Raw genomic sequence first — 18,946 nt, 5'->3', positions numbered from 1 at the left:
TTCACAATGATTAAAGAACACCGTAATATTTTTTCTTGGTTATTGCCATCTATCGTCATTTATACCTGTGATCAATTTCATCTGCCAGCCAACAGGCAGCCGTGCAAATAACTGGCGACGAAGAACAACACGTATGAGTTTTACACGCCAGCCACGTCTGATCTCCTTTAGGCTGTCCCCTTTTTTCAGGCTGTCCCGGTAGATCTCTTCGGTGATGTTCGAGAGTCTCGAGGGCTTCTTTCCCAATGTAACCAGGCTCCGACTGAAGGGGCTAAATGTGCGTCGAGAGATCATGACTAATGGAATTGATGCATCCCGAGGGTCGATCTCCGACCGCGTCACTTGATTACGACTCTTTCGGAGCCTGTGTCATTTCTATTTGTCGCTGAACGGCAGAATGGTAACTCTTTATGTCCGTATAACGCGAATAATGCAGGATCCTAACTCAAAACATTCTCGTAATAATGTAGCATTTTATAATATTCGAAACAGTTACAGTCGATATCCACTATAGCCGTATGTAAAGGTTTTGCTTTCGATTAACACAATTTTAAGAATAAATAAAAACATTACTTGGCAAATCTAGAATTAGAACTTTTATTGCTGTTCCTGACAATATTTTTAAGAATATCAAGAATTTATCAGTAGCAGTATCCTGTGATGAAGTTACTTATTTATTTAAAACAACTTTTGATATTTACGGTATAAATTTCGGTGCAATGTTCAAAATACAACTTGATTATGTAACTTTCCGTGTAAAATTCAAAGCTCACTCAACACCAATATACACGAATGTAGCAATGTCGAGGATATTGGATGCGCTCGTTTTAAAATAAGATTTGTCCCGTTATAGATGTAATTTCCAGCTATCTAGATCTTCTTATATCCAATCCTCACTCTACGATGATACATTGTTATATACTTGCTAATAAAAAGACAATAATATAGAAGGATAGCGCACTATGGCAATGTAATAAATTATTTCAAAATATAATACCATATTAAGTATGAGAAATTAAATATATAATATTTATACAGGATATTCAAAAAAACCATTTAATATTTATATGGTAAATAGGACACACCATACTGACAATGAGTAAAAAAATCTTAGTAAACATAGGTCGAGAGCTCAACCGTTTCGAGATATAAACATTTTTGTATGTTAACATTATGATTGACTTACTGGCTTCTATGTGTCGCATGCGATGTTTATCTCAGTGTTTATAAACCGCGTTCTTCATTAAATTTCCATACATACTTCATAACAAAAGATTTCACCGGCAATCAATCAGTTGTGATCAACCGGCGATTGCGGATCTATTTTGTGATTATACAGTTACAAAGTATCGTGCTGAAAATGTCAGCGTATTACTCTAATGAAGTGGAACATCTTCTGTAAATATCGAGGTAAAGATTTAGACAGATTATCTTCTTCTCGCGTTGCATGCGACACGTAGAAGCCAGTAAATTAATTAGTTAATTACGTAAAAGTATGTCCTTTGCAATATGCAACTTTTCGCGAAATCTCTTTAGTAGCATAGACATTTTCTGCATCTTTGAGACACAGCATATCTATTTCTGCTTAAGCTGTTTAGAAGTTGAGGCGCGCGCGCGGGTATGTATGTGTGTGCATACGTTTCCTCTTAATACCAGCACAGGGCAATATGAGATATGGATTTGAACAAATACCTACAGGCCGTCGATAGCAGTAACTCTGACGTATTGGCGGATTAGAAATTGCGGCGCTATATTTGAACAGGATTTTTCTTCTTTTTCCTTTTTGTTGTAAAAAAATTTTACCGTGATACTATCTTAGAACTTGTGTCAATCTGGAGGACGGACCGCTGTAATGAAAAACTTGTAATTATGGCTTGCGAAAATCGACCGCTCGTCATTACTGGTTGTGGCAACTCTTTTTATAGTGTCGTTATTTTCTCCTTTGTGGCCGAGTTAGTATTGTCGCATAGCAACAATAGCCTGAAGATGGAATTTTATGAGAACTTTCTACCAGATTATTCGAAAAGGATATTCATTAATGAGAAATTGCTTTTTTTTTGCAATTTTTACTAGTCAATAAAGGGAAAAAAAACTTTATTTTTTCATTTTTTAATAATCTTAATAATTTCATGATTGCAAAATATATGAAAAATAAGAAGAAAGGAGATATTAAATAAATCAAATACTGCAGAAAAACTTAATTATATTTTACTCAAGAGAGTGTAAGTTAATAATAGTAATCTGAATAATACGTTATGGCCAATGAATTTGATTATAGACCTTTTTTTTAGTTATAATTTTTCTAGAACGCAATTTTAACGTGCTAGCAATGTAAAATGTAAAACCAAATATTTGTGAGATTTGTAATGATATTTCTGTTTAAACTCTAGATTAATGAAGCAGTAAAATATTTTACTTAAACTCTAGAGTAATGAAACAGTAAATAATTGACTTGATTATATTTTGTTTACAAGAATCTATGGAAATACAGCGCAAAGTATAATGTCAGCAAACCAGAATAGCTGTAAGTTTTATCTTATATGTAAGTGACGTAGAGTTATCTTTCGTCCTGCGGTTTTCATTCCCTTGGTGCTGGCTTATGTGTCCCTATACATATCACCCATCTCTGTCATTTCTTGTTCTCATTCTCTCTTGTGAGCATAAAGGAACTCCGAGGTAAGTCAACATTGCGTCACAAGGCTTTTAAGATATCGCTACTATTATTTACATAAAAATAATAAATTAAATCATATTCTTTCCGTGATTATTACGTAATTTTGAAATGGAAATAGCTATATTATGAGAAAATATTTGTCATTTATTCCATTTATTATTATCTTTATCTCTCTGTCTCACTCGCTTTTTCTGTAAAGAGATATATAAGCCACATCAAACTATTCAGTTTATACAGAATAAAGATGTCTGAAAGCAATTCTTAGAACACTTGATATTGCACAATCTTTTGATGCAATAAACGATTTACGTAATATGTAACGATGTGACACAAGTATCGCAGAAATGCTGAAGAAATATGTTAACTTTACTCAGATCTCAACGACACATTTTATCTCGACATTTCGACTTCAGAGAATTTCCGTCGAAAGCATATTTCCATCTCGCATTGGCATGCCAACGAAAATCATCATAGATGAATGCGAATTGTATCCGATGCGTTGCAATTGCAGGTGTTTGTAAACGTCAAAATTGTAGCCGTCAGAAGTTTTCTGAAACTTTTCACGCTTGAGAAAGTTTTCTGTGAAAGCAACGAGAATGCATCGGTGAAAGTGCTGCAGAATTTATGAAGTCTCGACAATGTGACCTGATGTTATCTTTCCTATAATCTCACCCCGGTTTTTCCAGATTTTCGCATCGTATCTTCTTCTTGCATAACCACAGAGCTCGAAAAACCGCTCGCGATTGGCAGAAGATCGATTACGAGTGAGTCGATGAAGAATGAGTTAGTACTATTTTAGCAAGTATTGCTCTTGGGAAATTATGGAAATGCCTGACAGTAAAAATTGAATTTGATTCCGTCACTGATGAGCATTAGATTTATGTAAAAAGTCGACAGTAGTATCACGAAGAATTCCTGTGAGATAGTGGGTGTTTCTGATATAATAAACTCGATCGATCGAGAGTCGAGTTGGCATCGAGTTTACTTTTAATCTACGAAAGCAGTAAATTGTTGCTATTATTTTTTTATGCAATTGTGAGTAAATATTATGAAAGAAGAAAACAAGTGAATAAATGTTGTCCTCAGAATAATATCGATCGCTGATAGTAGTTACATCGCGCCAGCTGTTAATTTTCCGATATCTGCGGTTTTAACTACGATTTTGAATTGTACAATAGTTGTTTCATAACCGCCAGTTACACCGCTCACGCAAATTCGTTTATTTAAGTCACGGTGAAACCGCATGACTTTTCACACTCTTCGTTTAACGTGTTCGTTGATATTTGAGTTGAGATAGCAATGCTGGATGGACGGATGCTAAATAGAACTGACATCTATTGCATTATACATAGATATTATTTCCCGCATATTTGCATCTCATATTCTATTCACATAGATTTTCCCCCCTCTTCTATTTTTTCATATTCATACTGTGTTGTTTTATATAGGTGTAATTTTGAGAATACAAATTTTTAAAAATATAAGATTGTTAAAAATTAAATTATTTTACAGAATAAGTTTAGGGGAATTATTAAAAAATAAATCAACAATTTCTCGTGTCGGAATCTCAATCGTTGACTTACGAAATATATAAATCATATATTACGTTGGATCACGAAAGTGCACGTCAGGGAAATGCATTTGTGACAGATGTAGTCTTATATTGTACCGCATCAGTTTGACACATATTGAGCAGCTGAAACAACGGAAGCGCGATTACGAAAAAGAATGTAGAATCACTTTAAGCGGGATCTAATAATATGTGACCTGGAAAATTCTAGAATATATATCTTAAATACGTGGTTAGATTTTTTCCGACAAGTAACCGAGAGAGGATTGCTGGGTAAATATCTTTTACATAAAATATAAACTGCTATATAGCTGTTGGCTATACTTTGAGGGAGACTAAAATCCTAAAAATAAAACTTCAAGGCATAAAACTTCATAGCACACGTATCAGAAAATCTCAATTTTTAAAGAATATCTTGTGAAATTTTGTCAAAATTCGATTGTATTAAAACGGATTAACTTTATTATATTAATCATAAAATATCCAAACGATATAATTTATATTTTTTATTCTTGATACAACCATTGTTTCAATATATTTTATACATTTATTATTTTTTATCAAGAGTTTATTTTCTATAATTCAATATAGAAATAAACTTTTACTGAAATAAAATGCGAACACAGATTTATAAATTGATTTCGCGAGTGTTGTATGCGTTGACGTAAAAAAAGGAGTTTTCTTAGCGACAGTAACAATAACGTGGTTATTATATGACGCGTCCTCGGATAATCAAACAAAACAAAAGTACGAGGAAAAAGTTTCTCCCCGCGTTGGCAGCGAAACGCGGCTACACTCGCGAAACTTTATTATCGGGTCGACATCGTGCTGAAAAAGGGAAAGCAGAATGATAGAGGGTGTATTCGCTACAGCACGGAAGTATCCGCGGTCGCTTTGTTTTCCGTGTTCCGTGGGATCGTGGGAAAGTTTGTAGAAGTTAAGGACGTTGTTGTATATGCATGTATAGAACAGCTCGATGAAAAGCTAATATGCGCGACCGCGTTATTGCATCGAAATAAATCTATTATATCAAATGCAATTAGAAATTTATTTTAATATTTATAATCTTTAGTTTGATAAGAATAAGAATAATTTATAATTATTGTTTTATTTCAAGAGAGAGAAGGAGCAGAAAATATAGAGTTGCCTTTATATACGATATATGTATATCTATCAAAAAAATTGAAATTCTTTGATATTTAATTAAATAATAAAGATAAAATTTAGATAATTGTGTAATTATTAAAGGCGAATTATATGACTCTCTATTTTTACTTCAAAATGTTATTAAATATACGCATTGTGGTATTAACTATAAACTTTTCTTCGTAACCTTTCTTATTAATTATGCAGGTGAAAATTTCTCACAAGCTCCTAGATTAATAAGAGAATTTCCAGGGCTCAACACATAAAAATAATATGCAGATCGCGTACGCGAGAGAGCCGAGGATAAAGTATAGTTGTGTTTCACGAGCATGAATTATAGAGAAAAGTGCCGAAAATAGAGAGACATTATTGTGATACTGATTGGATACGAAATAAAATCAGAGGGGAAATATACACACGAGAGGATTCGAGCTAAATCTTCAAGATAGGGCTGCTGTCAAAGCGTGAGAAAAGAAGTGTCAAATTAAGATTTATGATTTTGTATCGATATCGATAGAAAGCTATAAATCAGTTATCATCCGATTTCTGTCCTTCATATTCGAGTTTTACCTTCTTCTCAGCATGATTCTCAAGATATAAATTAAGTATCTTGAATGCCTGAAACCATAATTTATAATTTATTAATAACAAATATAAGATATAGTGTTCTCTAAATATTTATTAAAAATGATCTTTTTTAATATTCAATATGGCGGTTAAATAAGATAATAAAGTCTGTCTCATATAAAAAATAAAATATAATAAGAATTTATTAGAGAACATGAAGTCAAATTTTTTTATATTATTAAAATGTGCTATATATGCTACATATTAAAATTAGAGATAATATTACTACATTATATTTTCGCAAACACATTATTTTTCTCTAATTTTGAATTATAATGCTCTCATCAAAAAGGGAGAAATAATTTAGTTAAAAGGTTCAATACGACGACATACGATTCTCCACATCCATCGTAGTTCACATGGTTTATGTCCTGTCACATCATTTGGCGCAGCTCTATATATCGCACCTAGATTGCGTGTCACGTGAGAGCGTGTACATATATACCGCAGATACAGTTGTATGCATAAGTGTGAGTGTTGCATTGCGATGCACACTATGAACGGGAATGGCACGAGGGCGAATGCGGGGATAACTAAACGTCTTTCTCTTCATCCCTTCCCACAAAGAGACGTTTTGTTTGAGATTTAAAAAGAAAATGATTGTATATTTCTTGTCACGATATTATGTTAAAAAATATTCTTGATTGAACGCAAATCTCTCTCTATATACGCTTAAAATCGAGTAACTAATTTTAATAAAATAGTTATTACGTTTTATGTGAAATTAAATAGAAAGAATAAATATGAGTAGTTCAGGTCAACCATAAGAGCCACCGCAGATTATATTTTCCGCGATGTCGCGTTTCTTTAAGGAAAGTGTCTTAGATATATAAGAGTCGTAAGTGAATATGTCGCTTCACGTTTCAATTTAATAACTTAGTCTGATTTAAAGCCGTCGACAGCCATATCGAAGAGTTCGGAACGTCGAAGATAATATTCTCGGGCTTTCTGTCTTGACTAAAGCATACGCGAGAAAATAAAGCAGCGCGAACGAACTTTTTACGGGCAAATAACTTTTTTATATTTATGATGGATAGCTAAATTAATATCACTTCGTTATTTCGCGGACAAGGAATATACAAGACACTACAGCGATAAAAGCGAGATAAAATACAAAATTTCGCGTCTTATGAGTGACATGGAATAATTACGAATAAATGAAAGATTTAGAGTTACTCGATTGCATTGAGATGAAAAATATTATTTCTGGCAAAATATAATTACAAAATGTAATTTACGTGATGTTTTAACTCCATGTAACATCATCAAAACTAAAATTTAAAGTTATTCTGATTAAAAATTTAAAAAACAAGCCATACCGAGATACTTGACGATTAATCTGATTTAAAAAGTTATATAAGAACTTATAATTATGTCATCAAGAATTAGATTAGGCTTGGTATTAAAAAGAACGCGAATAAAATAAGTATGAAGGTAAATTAGTCAAATTTTTTTCAAGTATTTCGAGCCTCCAAATTAATTGATTGCCACGCAAATCGGTTTAAGTTATGGCGAGACTCAGATGGATTTAGCCGTCCGGCGAGAAACGAGGTTAACGATTTCAGAGTGAATTTGCCCCAGGTATCCGACACAGAATACCGGCTTAAAACCTATCGGGTTACTCGCTGTTAAAACTGCGTTTTAACTACAATGCGCGCACGACCGTACGGAAGCGTTCGCTAATGAAACGCACAATTAACTGTTATCGCCGTCGCGCATCCTGGGACTTCGTTAATCGAATTTTCGTGTGATTACGCGCATTTTCCCGTTCAGTGCAAAACGCACATTATCTTTACTCGTAAGCAAATTGCGCAATTGGTGTCCTGCCCCGTCAATGACGTTCAATCGCGTAACATTTGATAGGCGTTGATTAATTGAAATTAAAGACAACTTGCCTATGTAGGATGAAGCTGTAGCAATTGTATACGTACTAACTGCTTGTTCTGTAATGCAATCAATTATTACGATAGTAAAATTTGTTATTTCTGAACCACAAAAACAATAAACTATCTTTACAATTTTTTTCACATCTAAAAACTATATGAAAATTTATATAAAAATAAAACAGAAAAAAATCTCTTTATTGTGATTTATTAATCTTGTTAAAGTTTGCAAATTTATTTAGTTGAATATATATCTAGTTAAATAAATTCTTGCTTTCTTAAATGCAAAATAAAGTTCTTTCCTAAATATTTTTGCATGGAAAATGCAAAGAGAACGGTTACGAATCTCTAAATATACTCTCTCTAAACTTTCTTAACTCTCTAAATTTGTAGCAAATTTTAAAAAATGCAGAAATTTTTCTTGATATTTTCTAGCTCTTCTATGTTATTTATTTATCTCAAGTTTTTTAATCATAAATTTATTGTGTTTTATATATATGTAGTTATTCCTGCAAGCTTGCTTAAAATTTTAAATTTGAGCTCTAAGAACGCTCCAAACTATTGTATAATAATGTGTTTATTGTTATTTTCTTTTTCCAATTCATTATAGGCTGCAAAAGCCCGTATATTACAATGCGCGTTTTGTAAGTTATGAAGCTTTAGAATATTAATGAAGCCATTAGCAAGCTGTGTGAAAAGTAGTTTGTACATACATTTGTTCGCATAAGAAATAGGCAAATGGGAGGCGCGTCTATTCACACCGAGTGCACTGATCTGCAAATGGAACGCGAATGCAAGCCTCGTTGAATGGTAAACGGTAGGGAGATGAGTCTAAAGCAGTAGTTGACGCGGAGCTCTCGATTTACTTCATGCGACGAGCAATTTGACGGAGTGCGCCATAAAGGGAAGTACCTTGAGTTTGAGAGAAGGCGTCTTTGCTAGAGCAATTTTGATAATAGCCACCCGCTCGACATCATATATATTGTTGTCGATCATGTCTATTTTTCTTATAACAATCTCTTTTGTCAGTAATTATTTATTTAATTATCGATTTATACGCGATATAATTTATACGCAAGTATATTTGTTTAAATATTGTAAATTTCAAATTGTATATAAAATAAATTTGTATATAAAAATTATTTTTATTTTGCATTTTTTTCTTTCTTTTTCAATGTTTAATTACAGTTTGTTTTACATTTGGGAAAAATATTATATTTATAATAATTATTTCATAAAAACTTTTATTTCAAATATTATACAAGAACGAAATATATTATGGACCCATATTAAACATTAAACAGAAATTAATATTTGTTATTGAAATTTATTGTTAAATGTTATTGTTATAGAATTGAGAGAAATTAAACATCTGAACAATGTGAGAGGAATATATGGACGGACACCAAACAGACTGTGTAGATTCGGCGAAATTACGAACACGTGGCGAGACGTGAAGCGGGGTAAGTTGGTAAATTACATTCTATAAGATCTACATGGGGTGTGTATGGTTGTAATTTTAATTAGAAAATTATATTTTGAGGTATAATATTTCAAATTAATTTGCAGGGTTTGCTTGATATAAATGTTATATGTACATTATAAGATATGTGAATCGATAACTTTAAATTGTCGTGATTACATGTTTCTCTCTTTCTCTTTCTTGCTTTGATGACTCTTTTTCTAAATTATATAATCACATATACAACAATTTTTAAATTAAAAAAATTGTTACGCTTTTGTCATTTATTTCAGATTTTAGATAACGATATGTAAAGTTGGATTAAAAATTGTGTGTGTGTGTGTGTGTGTGTGTGTGTGTGTGTGTGTGTGTGTGTGTGTGTGTGTGTGTGTGTCGAGCCTGGATATCCTTAAGACGCTAGGCTATATAAACATTCGAATTTCACCTCACGTATATATCACATGGTGTGAGCCGGATGACGAATGAGGAACGGAAAGAGCGGCGATCGTTCCGTTCACCGAAACTTCAATTTCCAAGTTTTGATAAATTTCGCTTTTTATGAGAAAAAAGGAGAGACAGAGAAAGAGAATATTTTGTTTAACAAATAAAAATATTTCGATGAACATTTTTTGCTAAAAGCTTGGACAAATTTTGATCGTTGAATTATCTTTGAAACTATGTATATGTTCAAAATAAATTGCGATAGAAAAATATCTGAAAGACAAATACAAAATACCTGGAAGATCAGGAAATTTTCAGAAAATCTTTTTACATTATTTGAGTAGATACCCTGAAATATGTATGATAGCATGTCCAATTTCCTGGGAAAAAGATATAGAATGCCAAGCAGATTAAATCGTCTAAAAAAATTAAGCAAGCTTTGCAATGTGTTTTAATTATATCAGATTATATAAAATATATCATATATGATATATTGTGCTATGCCACATTTTACATGTGATATAGGATTATTCTATATAAGAAAATAATGCACAAATCGTCAGTATAAATAAAAGCAATTTCTTATGTTCATAATTTCATTATATATTGATAATAAACTTCACATTATATTGATTTATAATGAAAGATATAAATATCTATTTAGTACGTTACTCATGATATAAATATAAATATGTGAGAATCAAGATTGAAAGTTATAATACATTATTTTATGAAAAGAAAAGAAAGAGAAAGTAGATATTAGTCCGTTTAAAAAAAAATATAAGTTGATGTGGCAAGAGGCGAATATGAGGTATCAGCTATTGTGTGCTCGTGATATACAATATGTTATATTTGTTTTTTTTAGCGTTGAGCCTGCTATGCGTAAAGAAATTTTCCGGCAGCGGAACAATGCTGGAGGCGCCGCCCGGAAGTCGCGAAGATCTAGTAGAGGCGGCAAGAACTCCATGTACACCTACTGGTAAGTGACGCCGGCACTTTATCATAAAGTTCGAAGGGAGTTTCGGGAACGAAATTTATTAGTCTGCGTAAACACGCTCGGTTGGTTCTACGAGTATCGAAATAAATGGCCACAACTTGATGCTATTGTAGGTTGTTGATAGTTGTCTTGATTACACGGACTAAAACGAAAATAAATGAACTCTGATAAATTAATAATTCTACCGAGAATATCTATTGGGTTGAACGAAAAGTTTGTTCCGTTTTTTACTAAGAGATGAAGACGGAAAAAATGGCACGAACTTTCCGTTTAACCAATACAATAATTGATCTCATTTGAAAGATAATTTAATTCTCTACAATTTTTGTTTTGGTACTTTTTGTTAAAAGATGCATACTTTCCCTGATATTTGTAAAAATATAAAAAATAACTGTGATTTTACAGGTTTTTGGGCGCTAACTTTTAAAGGAAGTATTTTTCGACTCATGTTTATAGGAAACTTTTTGTTCGGTATTAAATTATCTTTCAAATGAGATCAAAGTGATTGTAGCTCGCTTTATAGGTTTTGAAATAAACCAGTTAATAATCAATTTCAAATGTACCGAAAAGTGTTTTTTCTGCTATTGACGGTTATTCAAAAACCTATGGAACGAACTATTGGGTTGAACGGAAGTTTGTTCCGTTTTTTACTAAAAGATGAAGACCGAAAAACGACACGAACTTTCCGTTTAACCCAATATAAAACGGAGAAACAATATTATCAAAAATTGTATTATTGAATCAATGAATTTATACAGATATTTTATAAATGTAAACAATAATAAACAGAATTATAATAAAAGCGTGAATTATTTTTTTATTAGCTTAACTAAATCTAAAAATTATGTCGTTAGAAGAAATATTATAATAATTTTGCATAAATTCGGACACAAACATTTGAATAGCAAAGATCATTTCAAACGAAATTCTAATGCCGGAAATTTTCCAGTAATTTTGGTAAACACGAACTCCTTATCACGTTCACCCTCTATTCACGTCCATCTCTCAAACTTTATCATTGCACCGCGACGGCTATCACTCACTCCTGAAAGGCGACGTTACAAATTATCCTTGATCAGCGTATAACGAATTACCGTTTTATCAGATTGTACCCCGCTGCTTCCGCTCTCGACGATCGCAATAAATTAGTTTCTTCTCTTACCTCCACCTGGTAATTACAATCTTGCCGGGTAACATCATTAGAAAATTACCACCGAGAAATATTTTGTTAGGTTCGCTCCTCGACGCATCGTCCTTTGTCGGCGTCGTAAAAGCATCCCCTTGCGCAAGAGATGCAGGTCGCCAGACGCCGTCTCTCTTTCCCCCTCGAACCGGTATCGTCGAGACTGCCGGTAATTGACACCGTTTTCACGGCTAAACCGCTTTCCAATTTTCCTCTTATTTTCACGATGTAATAACTTACCGAGCCTGGCGTAAGTTTAGCCGCGGGATGGGTCAAGGGGGTGAAAGGGCTGTTGGCGGCGGCTACTAACGGCGTTTAAACGTATATATAAAGGCATCTTCTTTAGAAGTCGCCGCCGAGATAAGCTCTCATTGGCGACCGAAGCGTAATCACTATAGCTTCCTGAAATAGCGCGTCAACTCCTCGCACCACCAACACCGAGAGTCCTTGCCGGAGGAGCTTCGATCACTCGTCAGTAGTATAATAGCTTTTGCAAGAATTACGGTCGGTGTGTCGCGACGAACTCGACTTCATAAAAGATTATGATAGTTAAAAGATTATAATCACAATCGAGTTGCAAACATTGTAGGACTTATAGATTAAGTTAATAAACCATTATTTTTTTAACGTAATAATTTATGTTAATATTATTAAAAAGTTAAAATCGAAAACTGAATTTAGTTTTGTAAAAATGATATATTTTGTGCAATTAGTAACAGCGAAATTTAGACTTGCGCCGCTCGAAACAATCGATTTCCTTCTCATCGGATTTTTAGTTTCCATTTTTCCGAGCATCGAGACATCATAAATCTCACGAGAAAGTACTCTCGCGAGTGCTCTTTTACGATGTGCGATGATGATCGAAATGCAGATCGAAAAAATTGGCCTCGCTACGGGATAAAGAGTCTGAGAGTCTCGTGGGACGCGACCCTCGATATATGTGTGTGTGCGTGGTGTCGCATGTTTCTGACATAGGATTTCCATCTTTGCTCCATAAATCATAATGTTGTTGATTTCGCGGCGGTCGTTTGTCCTCTTTTAATCTTTGTTGCGAGTCACCGTCTGCCGAATTTGTGGAAAAGTAAATAATAAGCAACTGAAAAACGTCGGCATGTTTTAAAAAGCTCGGTCTTAAAAACTTTCAAACGATTCTCCTCGTCTTCGTTTTTTCTTTCTTTTTTCGCGTTCCCTGCCCCCTTTCGTAGCTCCGTAACTGTTCCCTTGTTCGCGGGGCAGCCTAGAAACTTTGGTAATTACGTGGAATTAAGCTTCTTAAAATTTATAACATGACCGGCTTGACAAATTGGCAATATAAGAGGCAAAACAGACAATCAGCGAGAAATGCGAGAGAGGGAGAAACGGATTGTTAGTTTTTAAAATATTTATTCAAGCACAAATTTGATAAACATATAAATTGTAAAACATATATATTGAATAAGAATTTTATATACAAATTATAAAATAAGTAAAAATTATTATTTGTATACTATTATTGTTCACATCAATGTTTTACAAGTATATTTATATTATAAGTTGTGCGTGTATATATGAAGCATGTACACGAATAAAAAATAAACATGATTGAAACATGTTATGTTTTTGCCAGTAATGAATTCATTATGCTTTCAATAATAGCTCGTCTGGAAATCTGAGATGCGGTTATTTTTATTCTGATCCTTATTGATTCTCTATAATATATTATCGGTAAAAGAAAATACAACATAGATTGCATATTTATTTTTGAATATGTAATCTATGTAGATTATTATTGTTTTCATCGTATTTTTTTAGCGCAATCTATAATAATTTATATAATAGTCACGAAATAATGTGCGTTTCTCTCGTGAATTTCATATCGGATGAAGTTATAATGCGGAAACAGCGACGAGCGAGTCGGTGCGCACTGAAATTAATAATAACGCGCATGAGGGCATCCCACGCGCGTCTGTTGTATTAATTAATATGAAATTCTAGATCGGCAACTGTCACGTCGAGAGCGGAACCGCTTTCTTGTATAATTAACAATAATCCACGAAGTTACTGCAAATACTTCGTTACGAACTTGGATATAAACGCAGTCCGCGTAGAATGCAAAATGTCGCTAACAAGATTAAAAGATAGAAGTTTAGATAGGACTTATTAAAATATGAAAAGAATACCTGGCATACGCCGAATATATTAATTACTTTTCTTAAATTAACGCCTTTTTCCCCTTCTCTGCATATTTAAAAGATTCAAATTTAGGAAATATTAAATCAAATTTATGATCAAATTAATAACGATATTAAAATTTTAGATATTCTCAAAAAAGAGCAGAATGCGTCAAAGTTTATAAAAATTCAAATAACTCAAATATATAAATCAACTGATTTGCTAACTGATTATCTATAAAATGATTAACAGTTAAGAAAAACTTTGAAAGATTGTTTGTATCATAAAACATTTGACCAAAGATTTAGAATCTTTACATTAAGATTTTTAATCTCAAAATATAATCTTATGATACTGTGAAAGTAATGAATTAATACACAAAAGTTACATGAAAGTTTGTTTGTGCAAATCGAAATATATAATATACATATGCAATTTGAGCAAATAAATTATTATAGTGTACATATTACGCCTTTTCATATTTATTTACACGGATAATCATGTAATTGATAATGCAGTTCGAACACAATTTATTGATGATAATTGACAAACCGGATTATACTATATACGGATTGTGGCTGTGATTACTATCGACATTTTTTTTCTCAGTATTATCAAGAATTCGATATCGGCTTGTAAAGAAGGACTCGATCTAATTAAACTTGCTCGCCGAGAGAGACGCGATTTGTAGCGCAAATGTTTGCAAATAAAAGCAATCTGTCTTCACTCGATATTCAAGAGCTAATCGAAAATAGTCTTACTAACAATAAGTACCGTATTTATTTCTCTTACTTTTCTGTATTAATGGTTCAATAATTACTAGAAATTAAAACCGGGATAATTTTGGCGACTTGTGATTTAATGACAGACGGTAATGTCTGATCTCGTATGCTTATTCTTCGTATGCAGCATGATAATTAGCGCAAACTACATTTTCTTCCCTTCTATAACGTTACAAATTAAAACCGAAAAATTTATTTAGTAAAGAAATAATACACACATATATTAGACTTTATTTTAACCATTTTCTTTCTATTTCATTTAATAACAGATTTATTTATGATAAATTTTGTGTGCAAAAGAATTTATTATATCAATAAAATTATTTATATATTATTAATAGTAGAAGAATAATAATAGTAAAGGAATGTTGGAAGATGGCAGATACGCTAAAACACATTACTTACTCGACAGTAAAGTCAGTTGTAAAGCAAACTATGAAAAGTTATATGTCGCTGCTATAAAAAGTAGTAATGGGCCGTTATGAATCAGACTGAAAATCGTAATGCGTTAGTAGTACAGCATTATAAATCTAATAGATATGATAGAACAATAACAAGCACACACACATACACACAATTAAATATTAAACAATATTGTCTTGGAGGAGGGAGGATTTTCTGTAACAATAACAATATAATTAGATAATATAATAAAAATGTTATTTCGATGAAGGAAGTATCAAGAATGCTTGATATTAATAATACAAATTAACAAATTTCATTGCTTGTATCATTCTCTTTCTATAGATCTTTTATCTATTTTTGATATAAGATAATTTAATATCTAGTAGATCCTACAATTATACGTTTATTTGATATTCTTATCATCTCGCGTTTGAGAAAATTTATAATTTATTGCTGTCGATAATATTTGACAAGCAAACAAACGGGAAAGTTATTAGATACTTTCATGCGTTATTACAATATGCATTCTTCCCCGAGTAAACTTTTGCAATATATCCGATAAACAGAGTTTCTGTTTATCTCGCGCGTTGTTATGAAACGGCAGGGATAGAGGGGCGACGCTACGTCATGCATGCGGCTTGACTTACTCAGGGTCAATAGAACGGATCGCGAATTGTGACGTATAATATCGGTCCGAGTCAAGGGACGAGATCAGGTGAGTGTCTCGAACGGTATATGGCCCAACTCGGTTTAAGAGCAAATACATCGAAGTCCACTTGGCTAATATTGAATAATTCATAAAGCTCGACCAACGCCGTCAGTGCTATACCGATAGCCATTGAACTGTTCATCACGGGCTATTGATTGGGGTGCCCGCTTTCAGTTCTCTCCCCTCGCGTTCTGTCATCCACGCGTCAGAGACGAATATATTTTACAAAATGTGACACGTTGCTTAGATGGATCGATCTTTTATCCAGATTCACTCTATCTTATATTAGTGTCGTAAAAGTCTAATCACATTTATTTTTTAAAATCTTATTTATATAACACAAGTTGTCTTTAATATTAATGTTGTTCTATTAATAATTATTTAAAAAAATTGATTAGAGCTTCAATCATAAAATATTATGAGAAAAAGAGAGAAGATGAATACAGTATTATATATACTGTATTTTATCAAATTAAATAGAGAATGTACGCAATAGAGAAGCATATATTATTATAAAGACATACAAATGAAAAGTTAAATATATATGTAGATAATGTTGCAGATATTAGAAATTGTGTGCAAAAGTTTAACAGAGTGATATTATCTCCCGCAAGTAAAATTTATTCCAATGAGAAATTTCTCTCTTGTGAAGAATCTTGATATTATGAAACAAGTTTGAAAACGTCTCATGAAATTGCTGATTGTTAATAGAGAATTTTCTAAAATGTTAGTAACTACGGCGAGAACAAAAGGCTGATTGGATTATACTTAAGTAAATACAAAAAAGGCCTGTAACTGGTCGCGAAACAATGACTATTTATCAACTCTCCCACGCCTCTGTAAACTACATCAACTGGCAAAAACTGTATCTCGGTACAATAAAGTTCGCCCGAATATTCGTTCACTGTAACGTCTATTGCTAAATGCCATCATCTATCTCTCTAAATCTGGATTCAAAGGGCGTCACGTGTGTATGAAAAGATTGAAACTTTATCTCTCCTAGATATTTTTCTATATAGTATGTAGCTCGTAGATTGTAAAGATAAAAATTCATTTTTTTAACCGTTTTCATACAAATAAAAAGTATAGATATATTCAACGATTTTCTGTGTATTATTTTAACGTTCTAATTCTTAACGATGTCTCTCGAAGTTGTAGCAATGTTTTTGCAGTATTTATTTCTTGCAATTTTGCAGCGCGATTTCAGATATCTACATTAATGCGTTCCGTCAAAACTACACTTTTTGGTTGCGCTTTTGACTTTAACGTAATTTAGACTTGTCAGTTTAATTTGACCTTTAATTTATTACATTGTCGCATCCAATATCATAATTCATAACGTTACGCGACTCGTATTCTGACAAACGTAGATGGATGATCAGATTTTGCAGCTATCTAGATTGTACAGATATATAGATATACACGGAAACCAGAAACCCCTCATCTGGTGTGCGGAACTTTAGCGCAACTCCTCTTACATTACTTACTATTATCTATCGCGCTATCTACCTGCTACATATCAATCTCAAATGTCTTATGTTCCGCGATATAGTGTAGCCATGACTCTCGATCCTCATTAACTGATTATCTGGAATATTAAAATATATTTTTAATATGACTAATATCAAATTTTTAAAATTTTTTATATGAGGATAAATTTGATTGCAAAAGCGGAGAAAGCAAACATGTTTTATCAATGTGCACAGAATTATCTGCAACATTTATATCTTTATAAAAATTTCGTCGCGTATTACATTTGGGATTATTCAATTAATAATTCAGTTGAACGTGTACGATGAATGCGTAATGAATATTACGTGACGGAGTACGATATCAAAGGATTACATATTTTTATATAGTAATATATTATTATCTCTGTAACATGTTAATAAAATAGAGCAGAGCTTCATTTTATTCGCGACATGATTTGTTTCGACGAATTAAAATGTCGTTTATAAATTATGAAATATCTCTTTTTTCCTCAGTATATATATGTATATATATGTTTCTCGGCGCGTTGACAATTATGACGAACGTAAGGTCGTAAGTTATTCGACGGGATGCAGCATCCGACCTGCCTGATGCAATATTGATTCCTGACACGACGTGATCTTGCAGCATAGAATTTGCATGTGGAATTACAAGGATGCGTTGCTCTGTCGCAGTAACGTATAACAAACCCGTATTTACTGTTTGATTGCACGGAAATTGCATTGAACGTAAACGTACGCGTAGTTGACAAGCATGATTCCCTGGACTTCGTGGAACTTTGATCTTACGATCAGTCTAACAATACAAAGCGTGCCTGATTCTCCGCACGAGATGAAGCGATTTTAATAATTTAATTAAAACGATTATTCTAGAGAATATTTTATCATACTTTTTTTAGTATATATAATAGTGTGTAAAGAGAATCAGATTTTTTAATTAGACAATACATAACATTTTTATATTAATACAATTATTCTATATAACTAATTTTTGCTACAACAATTATTTTTTAAAATTGATTTGTCTCAGTTGTCTTATAAATATGCAGTGAAACATCGAATTATCGAATATCGAAGTAATAATTATTCGTCGCGAACACATAAATCACTATGGTACGACTAATGTTATCGCCATTACCAAAACGCAATCGCAATTATAGTCGAATTTGCCATTTCACTATATTTATAACATCGATTATGACATTTTGCAAATCAGCAAAAGTAAAGTTAGTGGAATATTATCGATAAACCAATCTTGCTGATATCTTCTACTCATAATTATTAATTATTAACTGTTATTACAAAATCTTTAAAAGTGGATTTATATTATATTAAGAATTTATATCATGTTGAGAATAATCAACTTTATTTTTATACACAGTGAAATTAGAAAATATTTTATTAATATTTTATATATTACAATACC

The 18,946-nt window shown here is 32.4% G+C and overlaps 1 protein-coding gene across 3 annotated transcripts in view; it reads left to right on the top strand.

The window, feature by feature from the left end:
• LOC115240229 overlaps positions 1–18,946 on the top strand; it is a 139,046-nt gene that overhangs the window by 96,633 nt on the left and 23,467 nt on the right. For all 3 annotated transcript variants that reach the window (XM_029815259.1, XM_029815258.1, XM_029815257.1), the window contains 2 exons: positions 9,253–9,363; positions 10,669–10,782. In XM_029815259.1, coding sequence (XP_029671119.1) covers positions 10,713–10,782 — 70 coding nt within the window. In that variant the 5' untranslated portion in view covers positions 9,253–9,363; positions 10,669–10,712. The remainder of the gene's footprint in view (positions 1–9,252; positions 9,364–10,668; positions 10,783–18,946) is intronic.

Source organism: Formica exsecta, unplaced genomic scaffold (assembly GCF_003651465.1).
Source record: "Formica exsecta isolate Colony F162 unplaced genomic scaffold, ASM365146v1 scaffold421, whole genome shotgun sequence".
Classification (NCBI taxonomy): Eukaryota; Metazoa; Arthropoda; class Insecta; order Hymenoptera; family Formicidae; genus Formica; species Formica exsecta.
This window is presented reverse-complemented; position numbering and strand designations above follow the sequence as displayed.